Below are 22,966 nucleotides of genomic sequence, written 5' to 3'. Positions count from 1 at the left end.
ACCACTGCTCCACACGGGCTTGGGGGTGCCCTCTCCTCCACAGGGCAGTCCTTAGCTCTGTGTCCACACGGCAGGGTGAAGCAGGAGTAGACTGAATTGATTTAAGGAGCCTCAATTCTGGTTGATCATTTATTCATAATGCGGCAAGGCCCGTGGGGCAGAGAAGCACTTGAGAGTAAAAGCAGGCATGGAGCTCAGAACAAACAGAACCTGCCCCAGCACCCAGCAGGAAGCCCCGTCGCAACAGACACATCCCGCCCTTCCACCCCCAGCATTCTTGCTGAAGCCCTAAGAGCCCGGGCCTGAGGAGGAACAGGGAACCAACTCACGTCACCCAGGCCGGTGTTCACAGCAGGGGCCCCCTCTCAGCACCCCAGGAATGAGTGCCTACTCCCACAGCTCCTCTCTCCCAGGCAAGCACTGAGCCAGCCATGGGGACGTGGGGTGGGCAGAGTGTCAGTCTCCACCCTCCTGCAGACCCTGATCCCACAGGGTATCACATCCTGCCCGGTTCCTCTTGGAAGTCCTGCCTTTGCCTTGGGGCAGTTGTAAGATTTCTCCCTTGGCCTTTACCACTCACTCATGGGCAATGGGAGCACAACCCCAGGCACAGACCAAAGGAGTCAGAGGAGGTGACCCAAGAGGAGGTGACAGGACAGCTGGCCTGGAAAGATAAGTGTCCAGGATGGTCAGAGGGACAGAGAGATTAGTTCAGGCAGTAGAAAGAGCAAGACGAAGGCATGAAGGTGGGAAAGGTCTTGGAGTGTTTAGAGGCCGAGTCATCGAGAGGCAGAATGGTACAGTGGCTGAAAGAGGGGTCCCTCCAGCTTCTGTCCACATCCCGGCTGTGCCATATAGTAGCTGTGTGCCCTTGGGCCAGCAGAGTAACCTCTCCATACTTCGGTGTCCCCAGGTAAAAAGTGAGGATAATAATAGGAGCCGTCTCTTAAGGCTTTTGTGAAGATTGTATGGCATCTTACATGTAAGCACTTAGGGCAGGAGGCACTCAGCAAACACTCAATGTCATAGTAACTATGGCTGGAGGGTAGGGCACCGGGGGCAGAACTGTGAGAGGTGAGGCTGGCTAGAAAGGGGAGGGCCACCCCACAAAGAAGCTTGAATGCCATGTGGGTCTGGATTAGTGACTTTCATGCTGGCTCCTAAAAGTTCCAAGGAGATAGCACAGGGGGTTGAAGGTGCGCTGGGTGCCCCGTTTCTGTGCCACTTTTCAGCTGCTGTATATGATTGGGCTGTTGCATGATGCTTCATCTGAAGAAGAGGCTTTCCAGCCACAAAACAAGTGTGAAATGGGAAGCCACTGAAGAACTCCGAGCAGGAGAGCGACCTCCTGGTTACAGCAAGGAGGATGGATTGGAGGGGGTGGGCAAGGACCTGGCAGAGATGGTGCAGGCCAGAGCTGAGGTGGTGCAGGGGGATGGGAAGAGAGGCCTCCGAGTTTGGGGACAATCAGAGAGAAGCCCTGCAGCTCGGGAACTGAGTAACAGTGGAGGGTGGGGCATTTGAGCTCACACTCACTTTCACCCTGCCCTGACACCCATTCTTTACAAACTGCTGAAGACTCAAACTGCTGTGAGCCCTCCAAGGGCTCTGCTTTTCATAGGAAGCAAAATCCCCCAGCACTTTCAAGTCCTCCCTTTGCCTCCCTGGTACTCTCTGCGCACCTCAGTACCACTGCCACCATCTGCCTCCTCGAGCCAGACTCCCGGTGCTCCTTGTTAGCCCCTCTGTCGAGAGCTCTCCTTCCACTCTTGGCTGCTCCTCCCCATCTTTCAGGGCCACTCTGGGTAAAGCGGCCCCACACCCCACTCGCTACCCTTGGTCAGGTCCCTGGCTCCCTTGCTGCCCTTGGGTACCACCTTGCTGAGTGCACTTTTATCTTCCTCCCTTAGAATATCTCTGCGGATCCTCCAACATTTAGTGGGTGTGTGACAAATGAATGACACACGTGAAAATGGTCTCTGGTGTGGGTGTCTGGGTGGAAGGTGACACGGTGGACTGAGTGGGAAGTAGAGAAGGAAGGGCAGGGGGAGAGTCCGTTTCCCATCGTCTGTAGAATCAAGGACAAACTCTCAAGAATGGGCTACGAGGCAGGCAAGGCTGACGCTTGCCTGGGGCCTTGTTTCTAGCCTCATCTGGGAGCTCTCCCCCACTGTCATCACCGTGCTCTCTAGCCACAGAGAACCTCTCATGTCCCCTGGACATTCCCTGCCTCTTCCGTGTCTGTAGGCACTGTTGATCTCTCTCCATAGAAAAAAGCAAAAGCCCTCCCTCGCTTGCTTTTTTCTGCCGGAAATCTACTTTTACTCACCTTTCTAGATCCTATCAAATATCACCCCCTCTGGGAAGCCTACCTTGAAATCTGGGGCTGAGTTCCTTGTTCCTCGCTCTGCTCGCCCACATCTTGTCCACGCCTCTATTACTGCACCCATCAAACCAAACAGTACTATTTACTGGTATGCCTTTCTCTTCCCTGCCCCTCTGCCAAGACCGTGAGCTCTTTATAATAGCAGCAATAATTCTAATAGCAGCCAGTACTTACTAAACACCTACCCTGTGCCAGCCACTGTGCCAAGCAGTGTGCGCAAGTTACCTCATTCAACCTCTAAGAGGTGGGTCCTATATTCACCCCACTGTACAAGTTAGGAAGCCAAGACTGTGGAAGGTTAAGCAAGCCATACTACTCTCCTAAGCCTACTTTCTCCTAAGAGAGTCGTATGTCTCCTAAGAGAGTAGTATAGCTTATTTAACCTTTCATAGTCTTGAGAGCTGGAAGTTGGATCTGCCCAACCCCAAATCCACGTTCTCCACCATTTGTTCATTAGCCAGTATTTCCTGAGCACTTGCTACATAGCAGGTACTGGGCTGCACATGAAAGATACCAGGATGAATAGAACCAGACCCCATTCGTGCCTTCAAAGAGCGTACGATCTGGTGAGAAACACAGACATTCGGCATGTAATCCCCAAATCAACATAAAAGTTATAGTTGTAGTGTGTGCTACGAAGGGGAGGCCTGTGTTGCTAGGGGGGAAGATATCATGGTGGCTGGCTCAGCTTCAAGTATCTGGCTTCCATGTCTGACTCATTTCTGTATCCCTAATACCGAGCCCCAGGCCTGCAATGCGGGGTTGCTCAGTGAATGTTTCTCTATCCACTGGAGTCCAGCTGGCTTCCACCCCATCTCTCTTCCAGTGCCCCAACCCTCCCACAACCCCTAGGGAACTTAGCGGCACTTCCTGCCCAGTGCTTCTGAGATCTTTTTAGTTCTCCTATGGCTTTCCTGAAAGTGGAGCGGATGCTTCTCTGCTGATGATGAGAGATTCAGACAAGCCACTTAATGACTAAGAGACTAAAAGTGTTCTGTAAGAAATAGGGAACCATTGTTCTTACTTTGCTTTGCCTGCATTCCCAAGACAGACTCAGAGGCACCGACACCACTCACTGCTTATTTAGGAGGAGGCATGGCTGGCCTTGGAGAAGAACAAAACATTTGAGGGGCAATGGGGACTAAAGAAATGGGAGCATTTGGATTTCAAAATGAAATTACTAGATTCCTTGAGTTGAGCGATAGAGACCACTTGAGCATCCCTGAGTCATCTCAGTTGGTGATGGCTGGTGGATTTTTCCAGTTGGAATCTTGGGTTCTCATGGCTGGAGGGACCTTGAGCATACATCATCTCATCTAGAACAACCCCTTCATTGTATAGCCCAAGGACCAGAGACAGCTTAAGGTCTCACAGCTAACTGGGGCAGAGAATCTAAAGTCCAGGTCTCCTGATTCATGGTTCACTGCTCCTTCGTGGGCAGCCCACAAATAGGATTTCTTTTCCTATGCCCAGGACTACGTGACTGTATCAAGGAGAGAGAAGTGCTTTAATCCGCTGTTGCAGATGGGCGCAGGGGAGGCAGGGAGTGCAGTGTTGTACAATGGATAGGTGGGCCCTTTAGAATCCCCAGACGCCCACGCCCTGGGCACTGCAGCCAAGGAGAATGCTACTATTATGGGCAGCGACGTCAAGTTGCACTAAAGGACAGGTTTCTCCAGAAGCCAACATCCTCGTTTCCCCTCCCCTGGCAGCAGGTCAACCTCCTGCAAGCACCAGCCAAGACCTTCAGCCAGCTGCTGCTGAGCTCAGACCTACACTCTCCGCTCCTAGGTTAGGAGTCTAGAAGGCGACGCTGGCTTCTGCTGCTTTCCGGACAGCAGTGACCTCTCCTGCACCAGAGAGCTCATTACCAGTCGGGGGCCCTCGGGCAGCCTCTCCTGACAGCAGGTGAAGATGAAAGCAATAATGTGCTGGCTGTTCTGAAGCCCCCGGTAACCCTGGTTTTATTGAAGTCCAAAGTCTCAAACACCTCTAATGAGGATAAAAGGCTGGAAAGCCATGTGGGATCCAACTGAAACCTCTCAAGAGCAGGTAGTGCAGAGAGAGGACCTGGTGAGGGCTGAGCTGGGGCCTGGCTTTCCAGCGAGAGAGAGTGACTAGCAGGAGATGCTGACTCTGTTTGCTCAGCTCTCATCTCTTATTTACTCAAAATTAACCTGTTTATTTTCCCTTATTAAATAATCCAGTCCTCTGCAGGGGAACAGGGAGCCAAGAGCTGCGGACTCGCCACCAGGCACCGTGAGGGCAGCCACCCCGCGCAGAAGCCCCGTCCAGGCTTTGGACTTCTGGCCCTGGTTTCCTCTCTGCCTCCAGGTCACAGTGGGATCTTGGGCCAGTCCTTTCACCTGGCTGCGCCCGTGGATGGAGAGCACAGTTCACTTTTGGTGCAGCACCACACTGCAGACTCAGCACCTGCATGTCCCCAGCTGGCACAGTCCTATGAGAAAGGGCAGGAGTCCTGCAAAATCCAGGGAGGTCTGTGGGTCACTGCTCCCCTGGAGGGAGCCATCCTTGAGAGCAGTTCATAGAGCCTGGGGTGATGCTGCTTACCCCGAGGGACCCCTCATATCCCCAGGCAAGCCCCCCAGGTCCGTAACAAATCACTCAGACTCCCCCAGATGAGACAGCCTGTGAAAGCACAGGCAACTCTGCATCTGTAGGACACGGTATGGTGGGGAAATGTGACAGTGGCCATTTGTTCATTCCCTCTCAGGGGCCACAGGAGCTTCCAGAGTTCTTTCCAGGGCTCTAACTTGATCACAACACTGCGCAAAGAACCAGTCCTTCCCAAGTTCTTTTACTAAAACGTAAGCGCCCCTTTCTGTGAGTATTTCTGTAGCTGCTCTGTGTCCTGCTGGCCACACTGAAGCACAAGCAGGTGCAAAGCAAGGACCCTGTCCCAAAGGGGGCTCTCGCCACTAGATGCTGGGGGGCACAGCTGCAGGGCAAAGGGGACTTGGTGGCTCCCGTGAGCTGTTCAGGGACAGGAAGCCCTGCAGGGGTGTGGAGGAGAGATGCTCGCTATGGTCTGGCCCCGGGGTGAGGGCCCTTAGGGGTGTGGTGTGGGGGGCGTGATGTAGGTATCGGAGCATCCAAGCCAAGAGGAGAAGGGCATAAAGGACCAAAGATGTACCAGCCGTGTGGGGCGGAGGGTTGGCATAGACAAGGGAGAGAGCCGCAGGCAGGGAGGTTAGACAGGGCCCAGGTTCTGGAAGCCCCAAGTGCAAGCTAAGAAGATGAGGCTTAATCACACAAGCCGAACGGGGGGAGCCGCTGAAGGTGTTTGAGCAATGGCACTGATATAGGAAAATCTGGCACCAAACCACTCACCAGTCGCACAGCCTTGGCCAGATATTCAACTTCACAAAACATTCGTTTTCTCCTGTGTGCAGTAGGGCTGATGAGAGACCGTACCTACCTCACAGGGCTGAGGTTAGACTCATCCACAGGTAAGCTAGCAAAGTACTTAGCAGCGGCCTGGCACACAGTGCGTGTCCAGTGGGTGGGTTCCCAGTACTGTGCTCACTGAATCTAGAGGGTTTCAGTAACTTGGGGCTTGGAGGGTTATTAAGGGAAATAAAGGGGCTTCTCTTCTTACCTCAGGGCCTCTGTGAGACAGGGACTATTTAGCCAGATGTGACGCTGATCTTCCCCCGCCACAGGATCAATGCCAAGTCCAAGCAGCTGGCAAGGCTTGTGAACCTGAGCAAGTTCTTCGTCTGTGAAATGGAGGGGAGTGCAGAAAACCCTGCCTCGGAGAGTTGCTGGGAGCCTCACAGCTGGAAGTGCTGTTCCTGGAGGCAGTGCAGCTGGCTCTGTGGAGGCCACGGGGTTGTGTGCCAGAGGGGTGGCTGTCTCCACAGCGGGCCCAGCCCCAGCCCCAGCCAGGCCCTTCCTGGAAAGCTGGGGGTATTCACCTTCTGCTATACTGGAATTTGATTTGGGGGTGATTTTATTTAGGGGCATGGACAAAAAGACAAATCTAGGGCTAGGAAGGGGTGGGTGTCAGGGCCACCTAGAAGAGAGTGTTGGGAGTGCAGACTCTGGAGGTCAGGGAGATGGGGCCTTCGCTTATTCTCCAGGGGAGACCAGGGCTCTAGGAGTCTCCAGGACAGGTGGCTCTTTACAAGGACAACGGACAAAAGCCCTGGTGTCACCCTTGCCTCCTCTCTTTCCCGGAAGTCATTACCTCCTTAGGGAGCCCTTCTCTGGCCAAAAATTCAATAGCTGTAGCCTCCTGCTGGTCATTTGATATTCCCCTTCTCTGTCTTTTTTCCTCCTTGATACTTCTGACTATCTAACTTACTTACTTACCTCTTTTCTTGTCCTTTGCCCTAATAAAATGAAAGCTCCATTCATAAAGATGGCAACAGTAGACACTAGGCACTGCTAGAGTCAGGAGGGACAGAGGGAGGGAGGAAGGAGGGTAGGTTTGAAAAACTATTGGGTGCTATGCTCACTACCTGGGTGGGGGGATCATGTGTACCCCAAACCTCAGCATCACACAACATTCCCATTTACAAACCTGTACATGTACCCCTGAATCTGAATCTAAAATAAAAGTTGAAATTATTTTTTAAAATGTAAGCTTCATGAAGACAGGGATTTTTGTCTGTTTTGTTCTTTCCTGTATCCTAAGCACTCAGATCAACACTTAGCACATGGAAGGTGCTCAATAAATATTTGTTGGCAGACCGAATTACTGACTGGGCGGAGGGAGAGCCTCATCTGAAATCACCCTAAACCCTGAACTCCTCCCCTCAAACCTGACTCTGGGAGCCCTATGGGAGCAAGTATCTCCATATCTTGGAGTCTCTCCTCAAACCTACAGGAGAAGGCTTCCATGACAGCACCCTCCTTCATCAGATGGAGGAAGCAACCTGCCAAGGCACTGTTTAATGCCACAGATGGGTGCGCTTACTGTCTTTGAGGTTTTTCTGTGCTCTCAGAAACTCCCAGGAATCCCTGGCCATGATGATTCTGGGGGCGGGAGAGGCAGCAGAGCGTGTGCTCTGTTCTGGGTTTATTTTTAAAGGGTGACCACATTTAAGGAGAAAAGAGAAAGTGGACCTGAGGCCTGGTGTCAAACACTTACCATCAAATGGGATGGCAGGTGTGTGTCTCCTTGGTTGGCAGTGATTGACAAAGAATGACTGCACTGAGGGGCAGAAGCAGAAAAGAATCATGGACCTGTTGGGAGAGGGGACACCTGAAGGCTAGGGCATGCGTCTTGTCCAGGACACTGGCATGACCACATGCTTGGATGGGCGGGAAGTCAAGGGGGTCAGTGACTGAGAAGGGGAAGCTGGAGGAGAACAGGAAGAGGCCGTAAAGGGACTGGTGGTTGGAGGCTGCAGCCGAGGGGTGCACGGAGAGCAAGTCAGGCCAAAGCAGATCAGCAAGGACCAGAGTCAGAATGTGGTTGACACTGAGAGGGAATATTGGAAGGGGCAAATTGTACTGAAGAGGCAATAATGTTTTCATTGCCTTTTATACCTGGTTACTCGCAGCATGGCGCCCAGTCCATTGGTCTTAGAGACACGACACTGTGTCTCCAAGAGCCTCCTCCTGACCCCAGAGAGCCTCAACAGACACTGCACAGGACAAGAGGCCCATGGCCTGCAAGCCCTCATCTGCCCTCTTGTCTGCTTCTTTGCAGGAAAGCGTGGACTTGGGAGAGATCATGTTCTCCCTCTGCTACCTGCCCACAGCAGGCAGGCTCACCCTCACGGTGATTAAGTGTCGGAACCTCAAGGCGATGGACATCACAGGCTATTCAGGTACCTCTCTTAACCCGAGTGGCCTGCCAGCAGCCCAGACGTTAGGATTTGGAAGGGTATTTGGGGAGAGGGGGAAAGAACTGTCAGCATTCTTAGAAGGACCAGCTTTGGATGCAAACTGTCTGGATTTGAACTCCAGTTCTGCCTTCCTTGCTGTGTAAATGCTTTGGTTTTCTAGTCTGAAAAGCACTTTGGGAGGCTGAAGTGGGTGGATCACGAGGTCAGGAGATCGAGATCATCCTGGCCAACATGGTGAAACCCTGTTTCTACTAAAAATACAAAAGTTAGCTGGGCGTGGTGGCCTGTACCTCTGGTCCCAGCTACTCGGGAGGCTGAGGCAGGAGACTCACTTGAACCCAGGAGGCAGAGGTTACAGTGGATGGCACCACTGCAATCCAGCCTGGTGACAGAGCGAGACTCCATCTCAAAAATAAATAAACAAATAAATAAAATAATAATCATAATACCTTCTGTGGATTGCTTTTAGGAGAAATGAGTTAATTCGTGTAAATGTTCAGAATGGTGCCTCATACAAGCACTCAGTAACTATCATCTGTTACTGTCATTCTTTCTCATAGAAGAGAGAGATAATAAGAAGTAAACATATAGGATTTAAAAATTGAGAATAAGTTTTCTTGTTTATATGAGGCCCCAGGCTGTGTCAAGTTTGAGTATGTAAATGTTAGTCGGTCCCTGCAGGCCGATGGCACCGTTTCTATACACTGAGGCAACGAAACAAATCCACTGAAAACAAAACGCTTTTGTATTTGAGGCTTTGCTGCAGGCCTCCTGGCCTCGGCACGAAGATAGCCGCTAGGTACAGCAGGAACATAGAAATAGAGTCCTACTCTGCTGCAGGCCTCCTGGCCTCGGCGCGAAGATAGCCGCTAGGTACAGCAGGAACATAGAAATAGAGTCCTACTCTAGCGGCAGAGGAAATGCTTGTTTGGAGGCAGCTGCACAGAGTCCTGCAGGCTGGACGTCGTGTCAGAAGGTTGCGTCCCCTACAGTTCTGCAGGCTGTTGTGGAATAAGCAGCTTGAGTCTCGGGAGCCTCCTTCCCTCATCAGCTCGGACTGCTCTGAGGAGTGAAATGGGGTGAAACCTCCCAAAGGATGGGCACATAGGATGGTCTGGGCTGCACCCAGAATTGCAAGTGTAGACAAAAGCTCGGTTTGTTTTCCTAGATCCCCCCGTTCTTCTGCTCAAGAGGCTCTCACTGACTCAGCTTTGCAACGTAAAGCCACTCAGGAGGTGCTTCTGAACTTAGATGGGAATATATTAAAGAGGTTTCCTCATATTTGCTTTGTATTTTTTGTTATTTGTTGGAAAACTCCTAAGTTGTGGAAGAAGGTATTTGAGTTTGGAAACAGCAGAGGAGTAGCTTGAGTCTTCCGTATGATCAGTTGCTGGAAGGAGGTGATGCCCCAGCCCAAAACACCTGGCTCAGGCGTGACCTAGTGCGGCTGGACGAAGAGGAGGTATCAGGCCTTGAAAACTAAAGTTTCAGGACAAGGTGGTCAGGGAATCCTAGAGTGACCTGTGTTTGTTGCAGCTCTGAGTCCATCGGAGCTACCCACACACATCAGGACATGGGGAAGAGATGAACTGACCTCTTCTGGCCTGGGAAATGCTTAGGCAGCAGCAAGTCAGCTTCCCCTAAAATATAGCCAATAGAGATTTCATTTTAATACCAAAATAAGTGCATAACAGGGAAGAAAATTCACTGAAGACTCTTGAGGCTGCTGAGGGAAATAGGATTTTGCTGCCTAAGTCCCCACACTGTCTTCTCTGGTGTAATTAAACTGATGTGCTGGAGAGAAAGCTGAGGTCATCACAAAAGCTGCTCTGAATCAGAGGGTTTGGGGTATGAGATTGTTTTCATGCTAAGTTCTGACCTGCCTCTCACAATTGCCCCTCTTTTCGACCTGGGTTTGGAACCTGGTATTAAACCTTGGCTTGATTCCGAAGATGCAAGGGTCCTCTTTTCATTACAGACTTCTGTCTGTCTTGGTCATTGATGTAAGCAAGTATCAGGAACGGGGGTAAAACGCAGTAAGCATTCAATAAATGGGCACTGAATGAATGGATGGTTGAATTTACAGCATGAGGAACCCGTCCCAAGAGTGAAGCAGAGGGGGTGTGCTTGCTAGGAGCCTCTCAAACTAGATCTCCTGTTCTTGAGGATGAGTTTGAGTTTACCCTCAGCCCAGACTTATCTGATGTTGGACTAAGCTGGGAGTGAATGGAGCTTATTAACTGCCTATTCCTGGATTGTGTGGCACTGACATCTAAAACCCAGGATCTTCCTGTTCTCCATGATCTAAACTAGCCCTGAACCAATTGTCTAAGCCTATCTGCTAGAACCACAACACGAAAAATAGCACAAAATAATAATAAGGACCAGTACGCTACAAAGGGGTGGTGAGTGCATTCTAAATGCTGAATTTTGATGGCTCCCATGATAATGAGGCTGAAATACACTGCTGTTCTTTGTGTCCCCTCCCTGAGCTGCATAGAGCATCATAGGCTGTTAGAGAGGAAGGACCTCCAGGATCATTTGGGGCCAGCATTCCACTAGAAACCACGGGCTTTTGCCCCAGAAAAGCCTAGGGAACAGTCATGTGTCTGCTTGGCTTCATGGATGCTGGTGAAAGTGTTGGTTCCTGCAAGGGAAATATGTCCACTGAATTTTAGAGATTTCAAATGCAGCCAGGCACAGTGGCGCATGCCTGTAATCCCAGCTACTCAGGAGGCTGAGGTGGAGGAATCACTTGAGCCCAGGAGTTCAAGACCAGACTGAGCAAAATGGCAAGACCCTGTCTTTAAAAAAAAAAAAAAAAAAAAAAAAAAATGGGTACACCGGCCAGGGGCAGTGGCGCACTCCTGTAATCCCAGCACTTTGGGAGGCCAAGGTGGGCAGATCACCTGAGGGGTTCTGAGGTCAGAAGTTTGAGACCAGCCTGGCTAACATGGCGAAACCCTGTTTCTACCAAAAATACAAAAAATTAGCCAGGTGTGGTCGCATGCACCTGTAATCCCAGCTATTTGGGAGTCTGTTGTAGGGGTGAACAGACTGGGGGAAGGCTGCTAAAAGCATTTGTCCAGTGGCCCATGGGACAAGTGGCTCTGCCTCTATTTTTCAAGCTTCATGATATGGAAATCTGCTCTTACATAGGAGTGTGTGGAAATAAGGCATGAGACAGCTCCTAAGCACCCTGAAGTCTGGAGCCACTTTGCAAGGCGAAGTACATCCTGGCGGAGCTTGCAAGCTGCTGTGTTAAAGACGGGTCTTGGGGCTAGCTCTGACCATCTGTCTACTTGGACCTGAATCATGTCCTGGGGCATATCCATGGAGAATGGAATCTGTGAAAACCAGGAAGCCATCTCATGCCAGTTCTCAAAACTGCTACTTCCTGTTTACTGAAAATCCCCCTGAGACAAGGTTTTTAAAAATGTGCAGTTAGAGATAGCAGGCCGATTAAACACCTTATGGTCTCCCCATAAACCCAACCTCATGTCCCCATAGTTAAGGCAAGCTACTGCTGTCACATGGATTAGTCGCAGCTCTACGGAAATGCCTTTAAGGCTGGGGGTTTCCGGTCAGGTGTTGTGGTTCTCCCTTGGTTCCACCGTGGATGTGTGCCTCATCTGAAGGAAATAAGGCGGAGCAGGGGAATGAGACAGCTCCTAAGCACCCTGAAGTCTGGATGATGCCAGGGAGTCCAGGGGCCTAGTGGATGCTCAATGTCCAGGAGATAGAACCATGCGCCTATGAATCACAGAGCTGGGAGCAGCTGCTCAGCTCCTGACAGAGTCACAGGAGCCCTGGCTTCTGGGCAACAAGGTGTCTCAGCGCATCAGTGTCTCAAAAGCCATCATTACCTGTGAGCCGCCCTCCCATTTCTTGAGCTGCGAGGCATAAATAGCAATTACGATGCTGACCGGGACACCTGTGCTATGAGATACAATAGGTGTCACTTCACTTGGATGAGGAGAAAATTTCAGGGTAGAAAGACGACCAAGAAATACCCATTCAGAAAGCTAAAGAAAACAAAAGGGTGGGAGGTACGTGGAAGTTCAACAAAAGCTTATATTGGCAGGATGGAGAGAATCCAAGATACCACTGAGGAAGGAAATGTCAACCAGCTGCCCTGAGTCTCCCGGGGCCACAGCTCCCTCTGCCTCCACCACCCAGAAGTGGGCAGGAAACGGCTTCCAGGGAAGCAGAGAGCAGGGCCACTTCCCACCTTGTGGATGCCAAATGGAAATAAGATTACTGAGACAATGGGACCCACAATTATGTTGTCGGGTGGGGAGGACATGAACAGCATTGTGACCGTTGAGGTTCATTTCACTCTGACACATTGTGTCTCCTTGGCCATTGTTGAGTCCTATTTTTTCCCTCCCCCACAACCTTTATCCTTTGGTTTATAATTCTGGCAAAACAAAAAAGTCAGAGAAAAGGACTCCACATAGGTGAAAGAAACCGTGTCACTGTTCAGCCTCATCATCCTTTTGAGTCAGCCAGCGGCCGACGAGCTGAGATTTAGGGCTATGAACTGCGTACCCATCGGCAGGTGTCATGTCTGATTTGGGGCCAGCTTCCCCATTAGTAAAAATCCATTAGGCGCTCTCCCAAGAATACTGAGGTAGCTAAAGACTCTGCATTTATTAAGCACAGAGCGTCCTCAGAGGCAGGTGTGCTACATAAATACGAGGTGCTTTAATTATTTTAACAACCCACTGATACCATCTGATGAGCAGCAGTAGGTCTAGGGTTTCGGTCCCTTTGCTGCAAATGATGTTTGCGGACATCTGTTTAACACACTCCATTCCCTTTCCTCTGCCCCCATTGGCACAGATCCCTATGTCAAAGTGTCCCTGCTTTGCGATGGGCGGAGGCTGAAGAAAAAGAAAACAACCATAAAGAAAAACACTCTCAATCCTGTCTACAACGAGGCCATCATCTTTGACATTCCCCCGGAAAACATGGATCAAGTCAGCCTGCTCATCTCAGTCATGGACTATGACCGGTAGGTAGGCGGCCCGGAGGGGCCCACCCCAGCGCCGCACACGGCTCCTTGACCTCAGACCTTGCGGTTCAGGGCTCAGCTTCAGGGACCAGGCCTCAAATCTGTCTGCACTTAAGAAGGGTAGAGGAGTTTGAGGAAGAGCATAGATTCCCACTCAGCAAAGGGTTCAAAGTTCTTATCCCAACTGCCCTAGTTCCATCAGGGGCAGCTCTAGCCATCAGTTTCCCTGAATTCACCCCTTATTTTTCCCACTCTTCTATCTGGCACCAAGTCCTACTATCTGGCCTTTGAAGTGCCCCTCTATCCTATTTCTGCTGTTGCTACAACTCTCACCCTGGGATGGCTGTGCAGCCTCCTAGCTGACCCCTGCCTCCATCAATTCCTGCCCCAATTCAGCCAGCATACTAAGGACGCATCTTCCCACATGACAGCTTTCTTCCTGGACCTTCCCTTCTCAAGAACCATCAATGGCTCCTGTGATCCAGGCTTTCCTGTGCACTGTACGGCCTTCTGGACCCAGCATATCCATCCCATGGGATTTCCCCTTCCTCAGATATTTTTCTTCTCTTCCACACAGCCTGCACTTCCATCTAGGCTGGCTCAAAAACATTTTTCAGCTACTCCAGCCTCCATAACTCCTCTCCAGTTGTCACTTTAGCTAAAGGAGAAAGAAACCGTGCACTAAAGCCTCAATTCGGGATTTTTAGCACAAGTTCTCAGGCGTAGTAGATGCTTGACGAACACACTTAAGGGATAATTGATGCTCTTACTGAGTGAATAAATCACATTTCAGCCACTGGGCGTTTGGAGAAATGGTGCTCAGAGACCGTTGATTTATTTGCAGATGCAGCTGTCTCAGTGAGGTTGTAACGTGCTGCCTGGGTCAAATAAGTGAAGGGACTTAGAACCTCTCACCTCCCAAACCCAGGTCATCTGCTCACCACTTCTTGAGATTCCAAACAAATTTATAACCTTTGCTTATCTGTCTGTGTTCAGTGTCCACTGAAGGGGACTAGGCAAAGCTTCACTGCCACTGACACCCTGAGGCCCTGCCAAGCATGTTTTCAGAGCTCAGAGTTCTGAGTTACACCCACTGGGCAGAATCCTACCACCACCCCCAGCAGACCTCCTTTTCTGAGGCCATGTCTGGTAGCCAATGCTGGGACTTTTGTTTCTCCCTCAGAGTGGGCCACAATGAGATCATAGGAGTCTGTCGTGTGGGAATCAATGCTGAAGGGCTGGGCAGGGACCACTGGAATGAGATGCTGGCATACCCCCGGAAGCCCATCGCACACTGGCACTCCTTGGTGGAGGTAAAGAAATCCTTCAAAGAGGTGGGTGAGGTCGCCTGGCCCTTGGCATGTTTGCTGCATGGCAGTGTGGGCTGGAGAATGGCAGTCGGCTGCAGTGAGACCCTTGGCCTTTTGTGGAAAGGTGGGCCTGGGGGCCACATGCTTCTTCCCCAGTGTGTAATAGGCTGAAAGGAATCAGAGGAAGCAGGTGGAGGCCGCTGACACAAAGTCCCTGGTGTTGGGCATTTTGAAGGCAACACTGAATTCTTAATGGAAAGCAAGAACTTTGAAGAAAACTTCCCAGCAGACCACTGTGCCAGGCCTGAAATGCTTTCACAAAGCCCTTGGCCAAGTCGGTCCTTTAAGAGAAAGCCCCAAGGGGGTGAGATCAGAGCTTGGCAAGACATTCTACCCCGGTCGGAACAGTAAGTTCCCTGAGGCTCAAGCAAGGCCGTCACTTAGCCGTTTTCACTGCTCGGGTGGACATCCCAAGGAGCAGATTCCTCCTCTTCTGGATGTGGGTTCTCGCCCTTATTGGCAAAGGGAGCATGGCCTCAAGGTGTCACGCTTTCTGGCTAAAGCTGTGGGGCTGGGTTGCGCTGGATTCTAACAGAGACATAATGGAGAGAGCACTGGGCCGGGGAGTTCTGAGACTTGGGTTCCAATCTTGGCCCCTCCAGGCTTGCTGTATAATCTTGAACCTGTCAGTTCTCTCTCAATTGCAAAGACAATATCCCCTGAGTGATAACTGCCAACTTCTCCACCCTCCACTGAACCCCACCGACTTAGGGTCCTGTGTTCTGTCACCTTGGTGGTCCCCAGGCCTGCTTCTTCTCAAATGGATTGGAAGTGTGGGTGACCAAACAAGGCTCAAACCTCACTCGTAATATCTCATCCCTTGGTCCATATCCTAGAAAGCTGGGTGAATATTCTGGCATCTTAACAGGCTTCAAACCTAGCAAATCTAGAGAGCTGTATAAATTGGAAATTCTACTAATACAAAAATGAAGCTTTATCCCTTCCACTGCATGGCCCTTGGCTTAAAATTGGAGTCCCCTTCAAAACAGTGTCATCCCATCCCCACAATCTATGATACAGAGAAGTCAGGGCGGCAAAGCCTGAGAACCTGCTGGCTCCCTGCCCTCTCAGGGAAGACGAGCCCATTTCCACCTGTTCCCGGCAAGGTGAGGTATCCCAAGAGAATCTGAGAGCCAAGGGGATTGGACCCCTGGAGACATGGGTGATAGGGACCTTGGATTGATGGGGGGGCGGGGGCAGGCTCACTGATTCACCTACCCAGACAGGAAGCATCTGCTCTGTGCAGCTCCTGCCCTGTGACCTTTGAGGCGGCATCAAGGCGGTGAAAAGAAGCAGTTTCTGGCAGTTGAGGCCTCATAGTTCTGTCTTCTGGGTACCTTGATTTTCCCACAGCTGTGGAGCTTTAATGCGTGAGGCCAGTCCCTCAGCTCTCAGCTCCCTCAGGGGAGCCCCTGCCCCTCTTTTCCAGAAGGCCCTTTCTGCAGAGTGTGGGTGAGGAGCCCACAAAACAGGAGGCACTGCTGGGCCGAACACTAGCCAACCTGCAGACGGCATCCAGCACCTCACTAAAGGCTGTGCTGGGTCAACCCAGGGAGGGGTCGTGACAGCCCCCCGAACCCCCCCACCCCTCTCTCCACCCATTTATCATCCTTTGGTGATATTTAAGAATAGAACAAGTATACTAAACTGTTTATGGTGACTTAGGGGGAGGGCATGGAATGACAGCTAAGAGGCCTCTGGTCAGCTGTAGGGCCTTAGAAAACCTACTGCCCCACTCTGGTCTTTGGGTTATTTTGTAATGAGGGGATAAGCACTGCCCAGCTTTACCTTTCTAGGAAACTGTGACCCTACATGATGGCTGGGCCCATGAGCCCCCATCTTGTGCTGTGACTGCCTTTCTAATCTTGAATCTGCAATAACCCATCCCTTACCAGGCTGGGCCTGCCTGTGGGAAATGGAAAGTGACAGAACAGTGGCTACAGCTGGGGGTGGGGTGCTGAGGACGTGGAGGGACCAGGACTTGGCCCCAGAATCACTCTCCTTCATGAAGAATACAACCTAATTAAGCCAAATCATTGATTGGAAATCCCTGTTTCTTTGGTTTCATTGCTTCAGACTGCAAAAGAAAGATAAAGTAGAATCGAGCCCTTGAAAATGAATATTTGATGAGACCGTAAAGGGAAAGTAACAGTATATGGAAAACAAAAGAGAATAAATGGATATCCTTTGGGCCAAGCTCCCAGGAATGCCCCCTCCCCAACGCACAATCCCACCATTTTCTGCTCAGCTGATCATTCTCTGTATCAAGAAGCTGAAAATGGCACTCGTCTTGGCAACCTGGGATTTCTACAGTTCCCGTTTGTTTAAAATTGTTGCCAACACATTTAGCTCCCGCAGTTTCAACATCTTTATTAAAACGCATGTAAACCCCCACAGGGCTGACATTAAGTAAGCACCTTGTGTCCATGTGATGCATTGTGTTTGGAGGCGATCCTCCAGCTCATCCTCAGAGCTCACATCCTGCCTTCTTTCGTTCCTGTTCTGGATATTGAGCAAGAGCTTTGCTCCTGAAATTTGTGTCTCCCATTTGTATAATCATAAAGAAATCTCCTCTAGCTCCCAGGAAGATAAATGGCATCATATCTGCAAAGCGTTCTGTATTTATCTTGCACCTTTCGTAAGGGATTTTCATTAATCCCTTAAGATGAATTGGACCATTTCTTTTTTATTAGTGAGAACAGAGGGCATCACACTTGCTTGCTTGTTTGAGGGCTCAAAATAAGGCTGAGGGGAACAAATTAACTGAAACGGGGTCTTTCCCTGCTGGAATTCTTTCATGAATAAAAATTCACGAGCCATCACGAGTGGCCTTCGCCGGCTGTGGCACCGGCCCCCTTCCCTCTCAGCCCACAGCCACGTATCATCGTTGTTACCACACACACAGGGCTGACCAGCGCTCTTCTCCAAGGCATTTTATTACGGGGGGCCAGGTTCAGATCATCTGCCAGAAATGTTACATCTCTGTTGGAATGTGACCCATTTCAGAGCAACAAAAGCCCTTACTGGAACACAGGCATTCTGGAACAATAATTTCCCTGTGTTCTGGGACAGGTATGCTGCTATTCCAGAGCCACTGTAAGCCTCCTAGAATCATTCGCCTTCCCACGGTCCACAAGCCCCATCTCCTCCCTTTGTTTATCTTCATAGGAAGACTTGGACTAGCCGGGGAGCCACTGTTCCTTCTTCATTTGTTCTGGATAAATAGCTATGCTCCCTGTGACTACTCTTTGGGCTGTTATATAAAGGAGGAAACACACTCAGTGTAACCCTTTTGTGTTTCCTCCTCTGACCTTGCCGGTCAGTCAGGTTTAAGTGGCATGCTTACCCAGGGAAGAAGCCGGTGATTATAACGTACGTTTCACCAACTGTAAAGGTTGTAATAGAAAAGTAGAATCCCTAAAATGAAGGTCTGTTAAATGAGAGCATTAGTAATCACCTGTTGTCACCTTCTGGGTAAGAAACACTTGAGTCAGAAGCCATAGAGGGCTCAACAACCAGGCATTTATTGATCTAAAATATTTCACCAGGGAAAACCTCGGTTGTGATTTCATTCACGTGGATGCCGCAAGCAGAGAGACTGCCACCTGGAGTTAGGAGTAAGTACCCGGTGTGCACCCGAAGATGTTAGGTTGCTTACTACCTTTTGTCTCCTTCTTCCCCAAGTGAGGCCAGATGCTGAGATCGCAGCAGGATGGAGTGGAAAGAACATTTAATTGGGTGTTAGGAGACCTGGTTTCAGCTCCTGGCTCTGCCCCTAGCTAGCTGTGCCTTGACTTCTCCGTCTTAGTTTTCTTATTTGCAAGAACAAGAAGGTTAGACTAGATCGGCTCCCAAGCCTGCCTCCAGTTCTGACATGCTAAGATTGCTCCAGTCTAGGTCACAGAACGGTGGTCATCAATCCTTGATTGTCCGGCCCTTGCTTAGTCATAAAGACCTTCCTTTGGCCTGCACAGAGAGCCCTTAGGGGCCCATGAAGAACTAAGCCCGGAGAATGGTAACAGAAGCTTTCCTTAGAATTGAAACCATTAAGGTAGTTTAGTAGGTCTGGATCCTTCCTCAATTCTGTGGGTCTCCCATCTACTCCCTAGGTGATGCTGGATGGAAAGTGATCTATTCTCAGGTTGCTCAGCCCTTCTAGAAATGGCTATATCGAGGGAGAACCACATCCTCCCCGACCCCGACCCTCCATGCATGCACAGATACGCAGTTGCAGCTTTTACTCAGCCCCACCATTCCACAGTGGAGACCATCGGTGCTCATGAGAAGCAGAAGGGGCTGCACTTCAGGTTCAGGAAGGCCATCTTGACCACCCACCTACCTCTGTCTCTGGAGCTCTGTCCCGCAGACACCCAGGAGAGTACTGGGTCTCTTCAACCCACTCCAAGGATGGGTGGGCAGTGGACACTGACTCACTTGGAAGTTATTAACATAAAGTCCCCAGGCAGGTCAATTCACGGGGTCAGATCCTTGCTCAGTAAACATTGCTGTGGTTATGACCGCTGCAGCTCTGACTGGTTAAAGGATTGAATGGCTCAAGTCCACCAGCCTCAGCCCTCTCCTTCACTCCATTACGCCTCATGACATCACCCCTTTCACAGAGGCAGTCTGTGAGCTAGGAGAACTGGGGAGGAAAAAGGGGTTGCAGAAGCCAAGAAGGGTCTGCTCACACCTCTACCTCTCCGCAAGTCAGGTGCAAATGCCCACGGGAAGAGTGAAGACCGAAGGAGACAGCTCAAAGCTGGAGCAGTATCCGGTTTTTAGCTGTACTATCAGCTCCCAGACAAATCGCTAATAATTCATGACCATGGGTTCTTGGCAGTAAGGGCATATTCTGCACACTGCCTCTTTCGCTACTAATATGATATGATTTTCAGTGTGAAAAAATGGCTGAAGCACTCAGAAATGGTCCAGTCATAGCACCTCATTAACACACACGCAGACACACACACACACACACACACACACACACACACACACACACACACAGAAAGCTTTATCTCTGCAGTAGGTCATTTTGAAAATCAGGTATTCCAGCCTGGAAGCTCTAAGCTGTTTCCCTTATATTTTTGCATGGCTGACAGCAAAATTCAAGAAAGCTTATGAGAAGCTGGGAAAGGGGAATTCAGTGCATGGGCCAGTTCAGTTTTGCAAGTTGAAATGTGAATTCCCTTAGCAATTAATAACCAGATTTTCCCCCTTTGCAGTGGCAGGGCCGAGCTGCCAGCTTCGACAGCGAGAGCTCGTGCCCATCTCCGAAACCGCCTCCGACACCATGAGCTGCGCGGCCGAGTAACCCCAGCGGGACTCAGCAGTGTTCTCTTTGCACTTGTTCAACCGTCTAAACCGTATTGTGCAGTTGCGGCGGCGGCAGCGGCCGTCGTCACCCAGAGCCTTACCTGCTCCTGTGTAGGTCAAGGCCGAGACACTTGTCATGTGGTCAGATCTGTCTTAGTCTTTTCTGTCTCCCAAGGTGATGTTTTTGTGGTTTTTCACTTTTTATGGGTCTGCCGTTAAGAAAAGAAAAAAAAAAAAAAAGAGTAGGAAAAGACAAAGGGCGGAAAGCCCAGAGATTGGTTCTAGAAAATACAATGAATAGTCTTTTGGAAAGAGGTGGATTGAGTTTCTGAAATGCTGTGTCTCCACAGCCCCAGAAAAGGAGGAGGCGCGGTGGGACTGCAGCCGGATTTTCAGTGCCCTGCAGGAATGAGATGAATTTATGGAAGGGCCTTTGTGGGGTGAATTACTAGCCTTTGAAGCTGTTTGCTGGCGGGACGTAAATCGCGTTGGGACCCTCAGTCCCGTGTTGAAATCACAAGACCTCTGAGGCGCCTGTGAGCCTTCAGCTGATGTGCAGGGCTCCTCACTCGCCTTCCTGGTTGGCTCTCCTCATGAATCGAAAACGTCTTGATTCCTCATGGGACCTTAGTCAACTTTCTTTAGGAATGATTCCGCTGAAACTAAACATGCCATATGTTTTCTGATGCACCACAGTTAATGATCACATTTGTTTGAAAACAGGGTCTTTGTTCTCAGAATAAGCTTCATTGTAAAGTAAGAGAGATACGTATGTTCTGGAATGATTTTATACATAGCTTTATAATTCCAGGAAGCATCAAGCCACTGTTTAAAATGCCTAAACAGGTTACAGAAAAAGCTAGATTAAATGTTCTTTTCCAAATGGGGAGTTTTGAAATCCAAGTAACAGTTTAAGTCCGTCTTTCTATGAAGAGTGTCTTTTTGTTTGAAACCAAGTGAGCGTAAGCCTCTTTCAGCCCCTGTGGCTCTGGAACGATATTCACCTTAAACTTTAGTTCTATAAATTGCTAAGTACTTCCGCTTTGTTTGTTTCAGTGGTTGTGAGGGTTTCTTGTTTCCTTTAGATCTCTACCCTAGGCCAAACTCAGTTTAGGAAAAAACAATTATTTGAACTATCCTGTGTTGTAGCAGCACATTTCTGTTCAGTTAATAGTGGACTTGCCCCAACCCCTAAAACCAGGTTGATGTGCTCAATCTCAGTTTGTATAACCCGAGTAAGCGCATGGAGGTGATTTTCTACCTGACTTGTGACTAAGCAGTGCTGCTTCCCAGAGCTGTGTGTAATACTTGCAAGAGGCAAGTCTGCTGGAGAACCCCTTCTTTTCACAGTGGAAAGTCAAGAAGAGAAAATCTGTTCCCACACCTGTGTCTTATTCTTTATATGTGTTACATGCTAAAGGGGCAGCAACCAATGAAGTGGCCCTCGTTTTAAACCAAGGTGTCAGATTTCTCTGCTGATATAACTCTGTATAGTGTCTTCTAGCCCGAAAAATGACCAGGTTGGGCATGAGCTAACAGGATATTGTGATAAAAAGAGTTTTCTGCTTCGAAAAGTAAATGGAGATAAACCTACACTCTACCCCGTACTGAGCCTTGGGCTAGGACTCATGTGTAAAGATGACTTTTCTCCCCAAATATCCTGTGATTGGCAGGCCTTCCTAGTCCGGCAGTCCTGCATTTGGATGTTCTCTTGAGAGTGAGAAAAAAACCCAAGGTCATGACAAGATTCCTAGAAGGTGACAAACTTCATTACGATTCTGACTCTAGACTGACCCCATCAAGACAGTCATTTCCGTCAGTGAACAGATGCCGTGGGCCTTGCAATTACAAAGGGGACGATTGCATTTCCTGGGTCATAAGGAACCCAGAAATTAGTTTGAGAAGTCCCTTCTGGAAGTGAACTCAAAATGCATGTCCAGCTGTCACCGCTAAACCCTTAGGCAGGTGCAGATAACCCATTCTCACCTCTTGGAGAAGGGCATGTGATCAATGTGAATAGCAATAGCATCGCTCGTCTGAGACATCCCTTTTATATCCAAGCGGCTATCTCCCATGAGTGAACAGCCCAGTGGTTTCAGAAAATCATTTCCTGAACAGATTCTAGCCAGCCCCACACCACCCTGGCCAGCTGCAAACCGCTGCTGCTCTAGCAGCCTTGGTCTATTCCTACAGGCTTGGGAGCCCACCCCAGGGAGGCTTTTAGCTCCTGCAGCCTCACCCCAGCACCCTCAAGAGAGACTAGTCCTCAACCTGAATCATGAATGAAACCTGAACATCCGCCAACTTCATTATCTAGCCCAGTATCTCTCCCCTCACAGAGGAGAAAAACGTTGAAATACAAAGTCGATCCATTTGTTGGCTTTCTCTGGCCAGAGAAACCACTCGAGTTGTTGCTGTGAGTGAGCTTTGATAAAGTTGTGATAACCAGGGCCATTTGCACATAGGTTTTTTTAAAAAACACGGAAAGTTCCCTTCTCCTTTACTTAGCAGTGTTTCTGAGCTGAAAGATGCCCTCCTCCCACGCTGCACTTACCCAGGACGTTAATTAATTGCATTGTCATTTAAAATATTATGTTGTTAATTACTGCTTTGTGTCTTCCCACCACCTCCCCCCGGCCCCACTCCGTCACAGCCTGGAGTTTTTATTCAATTAAATCTCTGTCTCTTGCCCATTTCTCTTGTCACTATGTTCCTGGGGTTTAGCAGCCAGCACATGCACAGGACATCGCAGAGCTTTTCTTTTCAATCTTTGCTTCACATAGAGAACCACTTCCCTTTTATCAGTGGTAGAGCAGAAGGCCTGTCTGGTTTTTGTTCTGCTCAGGGAATATCTGTGTACCCCTTCAGGCTGGAATCCACCTGTGTTTTGTCAGGCTTGTGGCTCGGAAAGCATTCGGCGCTCAGGGCTCCACTGTTCCCTCAGCTGTTCAGCTGAACAAGCAGTCCCTCCAGATGCTGAAGCTCCCCTCAGGGTGTGGGCCATACACTTACTTCTGGGAAGTACAGTGCTGTCACCCACCAGCAGAGGAATCCTGCT

General features: G+C 49.8%; 1 protein-coding gene across 15 annotated transcripts in view; it reads left to right on the top strand.

The window, feature by feature from the left end:
* Window positions 1–22,601, top strand: part of SYT6 (synaptotagmin 6) — a 68,895-nt gene extending 46,294 nt beyond the window's left edge. For 6 of the 15 annotated variants that reach the window (XM_035252521.3, XM_017975042.4, XM_035252518.3 and 3 more), the window contains exons 4-7: window positions 8,067–8,187; window positions 13,051–13,222; window positions 14,406–14,556; window positions 19,818–22,601. In XM_035252521.3, the coding sequence (XP_035108412.1) occupies window positions 8,067–8,187; window positions 13,051–13,222; window positions 14,406–14,556; window positions 19,818–19,889 (516 nt within the window). In that variant the 3' untranslated portion in view covers window positions 19,890–22,601. Of the gene's footprint in view, window positions 1–8,066; window positions 8,188–13,050; window positions 13,223–14,405; window positions 14,557–18,140; window positions 18,210–19,817 lie in introns of all 15 variants that reach the window. The other 9 variants (XM_078332825.1, XM_035252519.3, XM_078332827.1 and 6 more) reach the window with 4 other exon arrangements.
* Window positions 22,602–22,966: the final 365 nt, after the last annotated feature.

This window comes from Callithrix jacchus, chromosome 7 (assembly GCF_049354715.1).
Source record: "Callithrix jacchus isolate 240 chromosome 7, calJac240_pri, whole genome shotgun sequence".
In the NCBI taxonomy this organism is placed as follows: domain Eukaryota; kingdom Metazoa; phylum Chordata; class Mammalia; order Primates; family Cebidae; genus Callithrix; species Callithrix jacchus.
The sequence above is the reverse complement of the archived record's forward strand: the minus strand, read 5'-3'. Positions and strand labels throughout refer to the sequence as shown.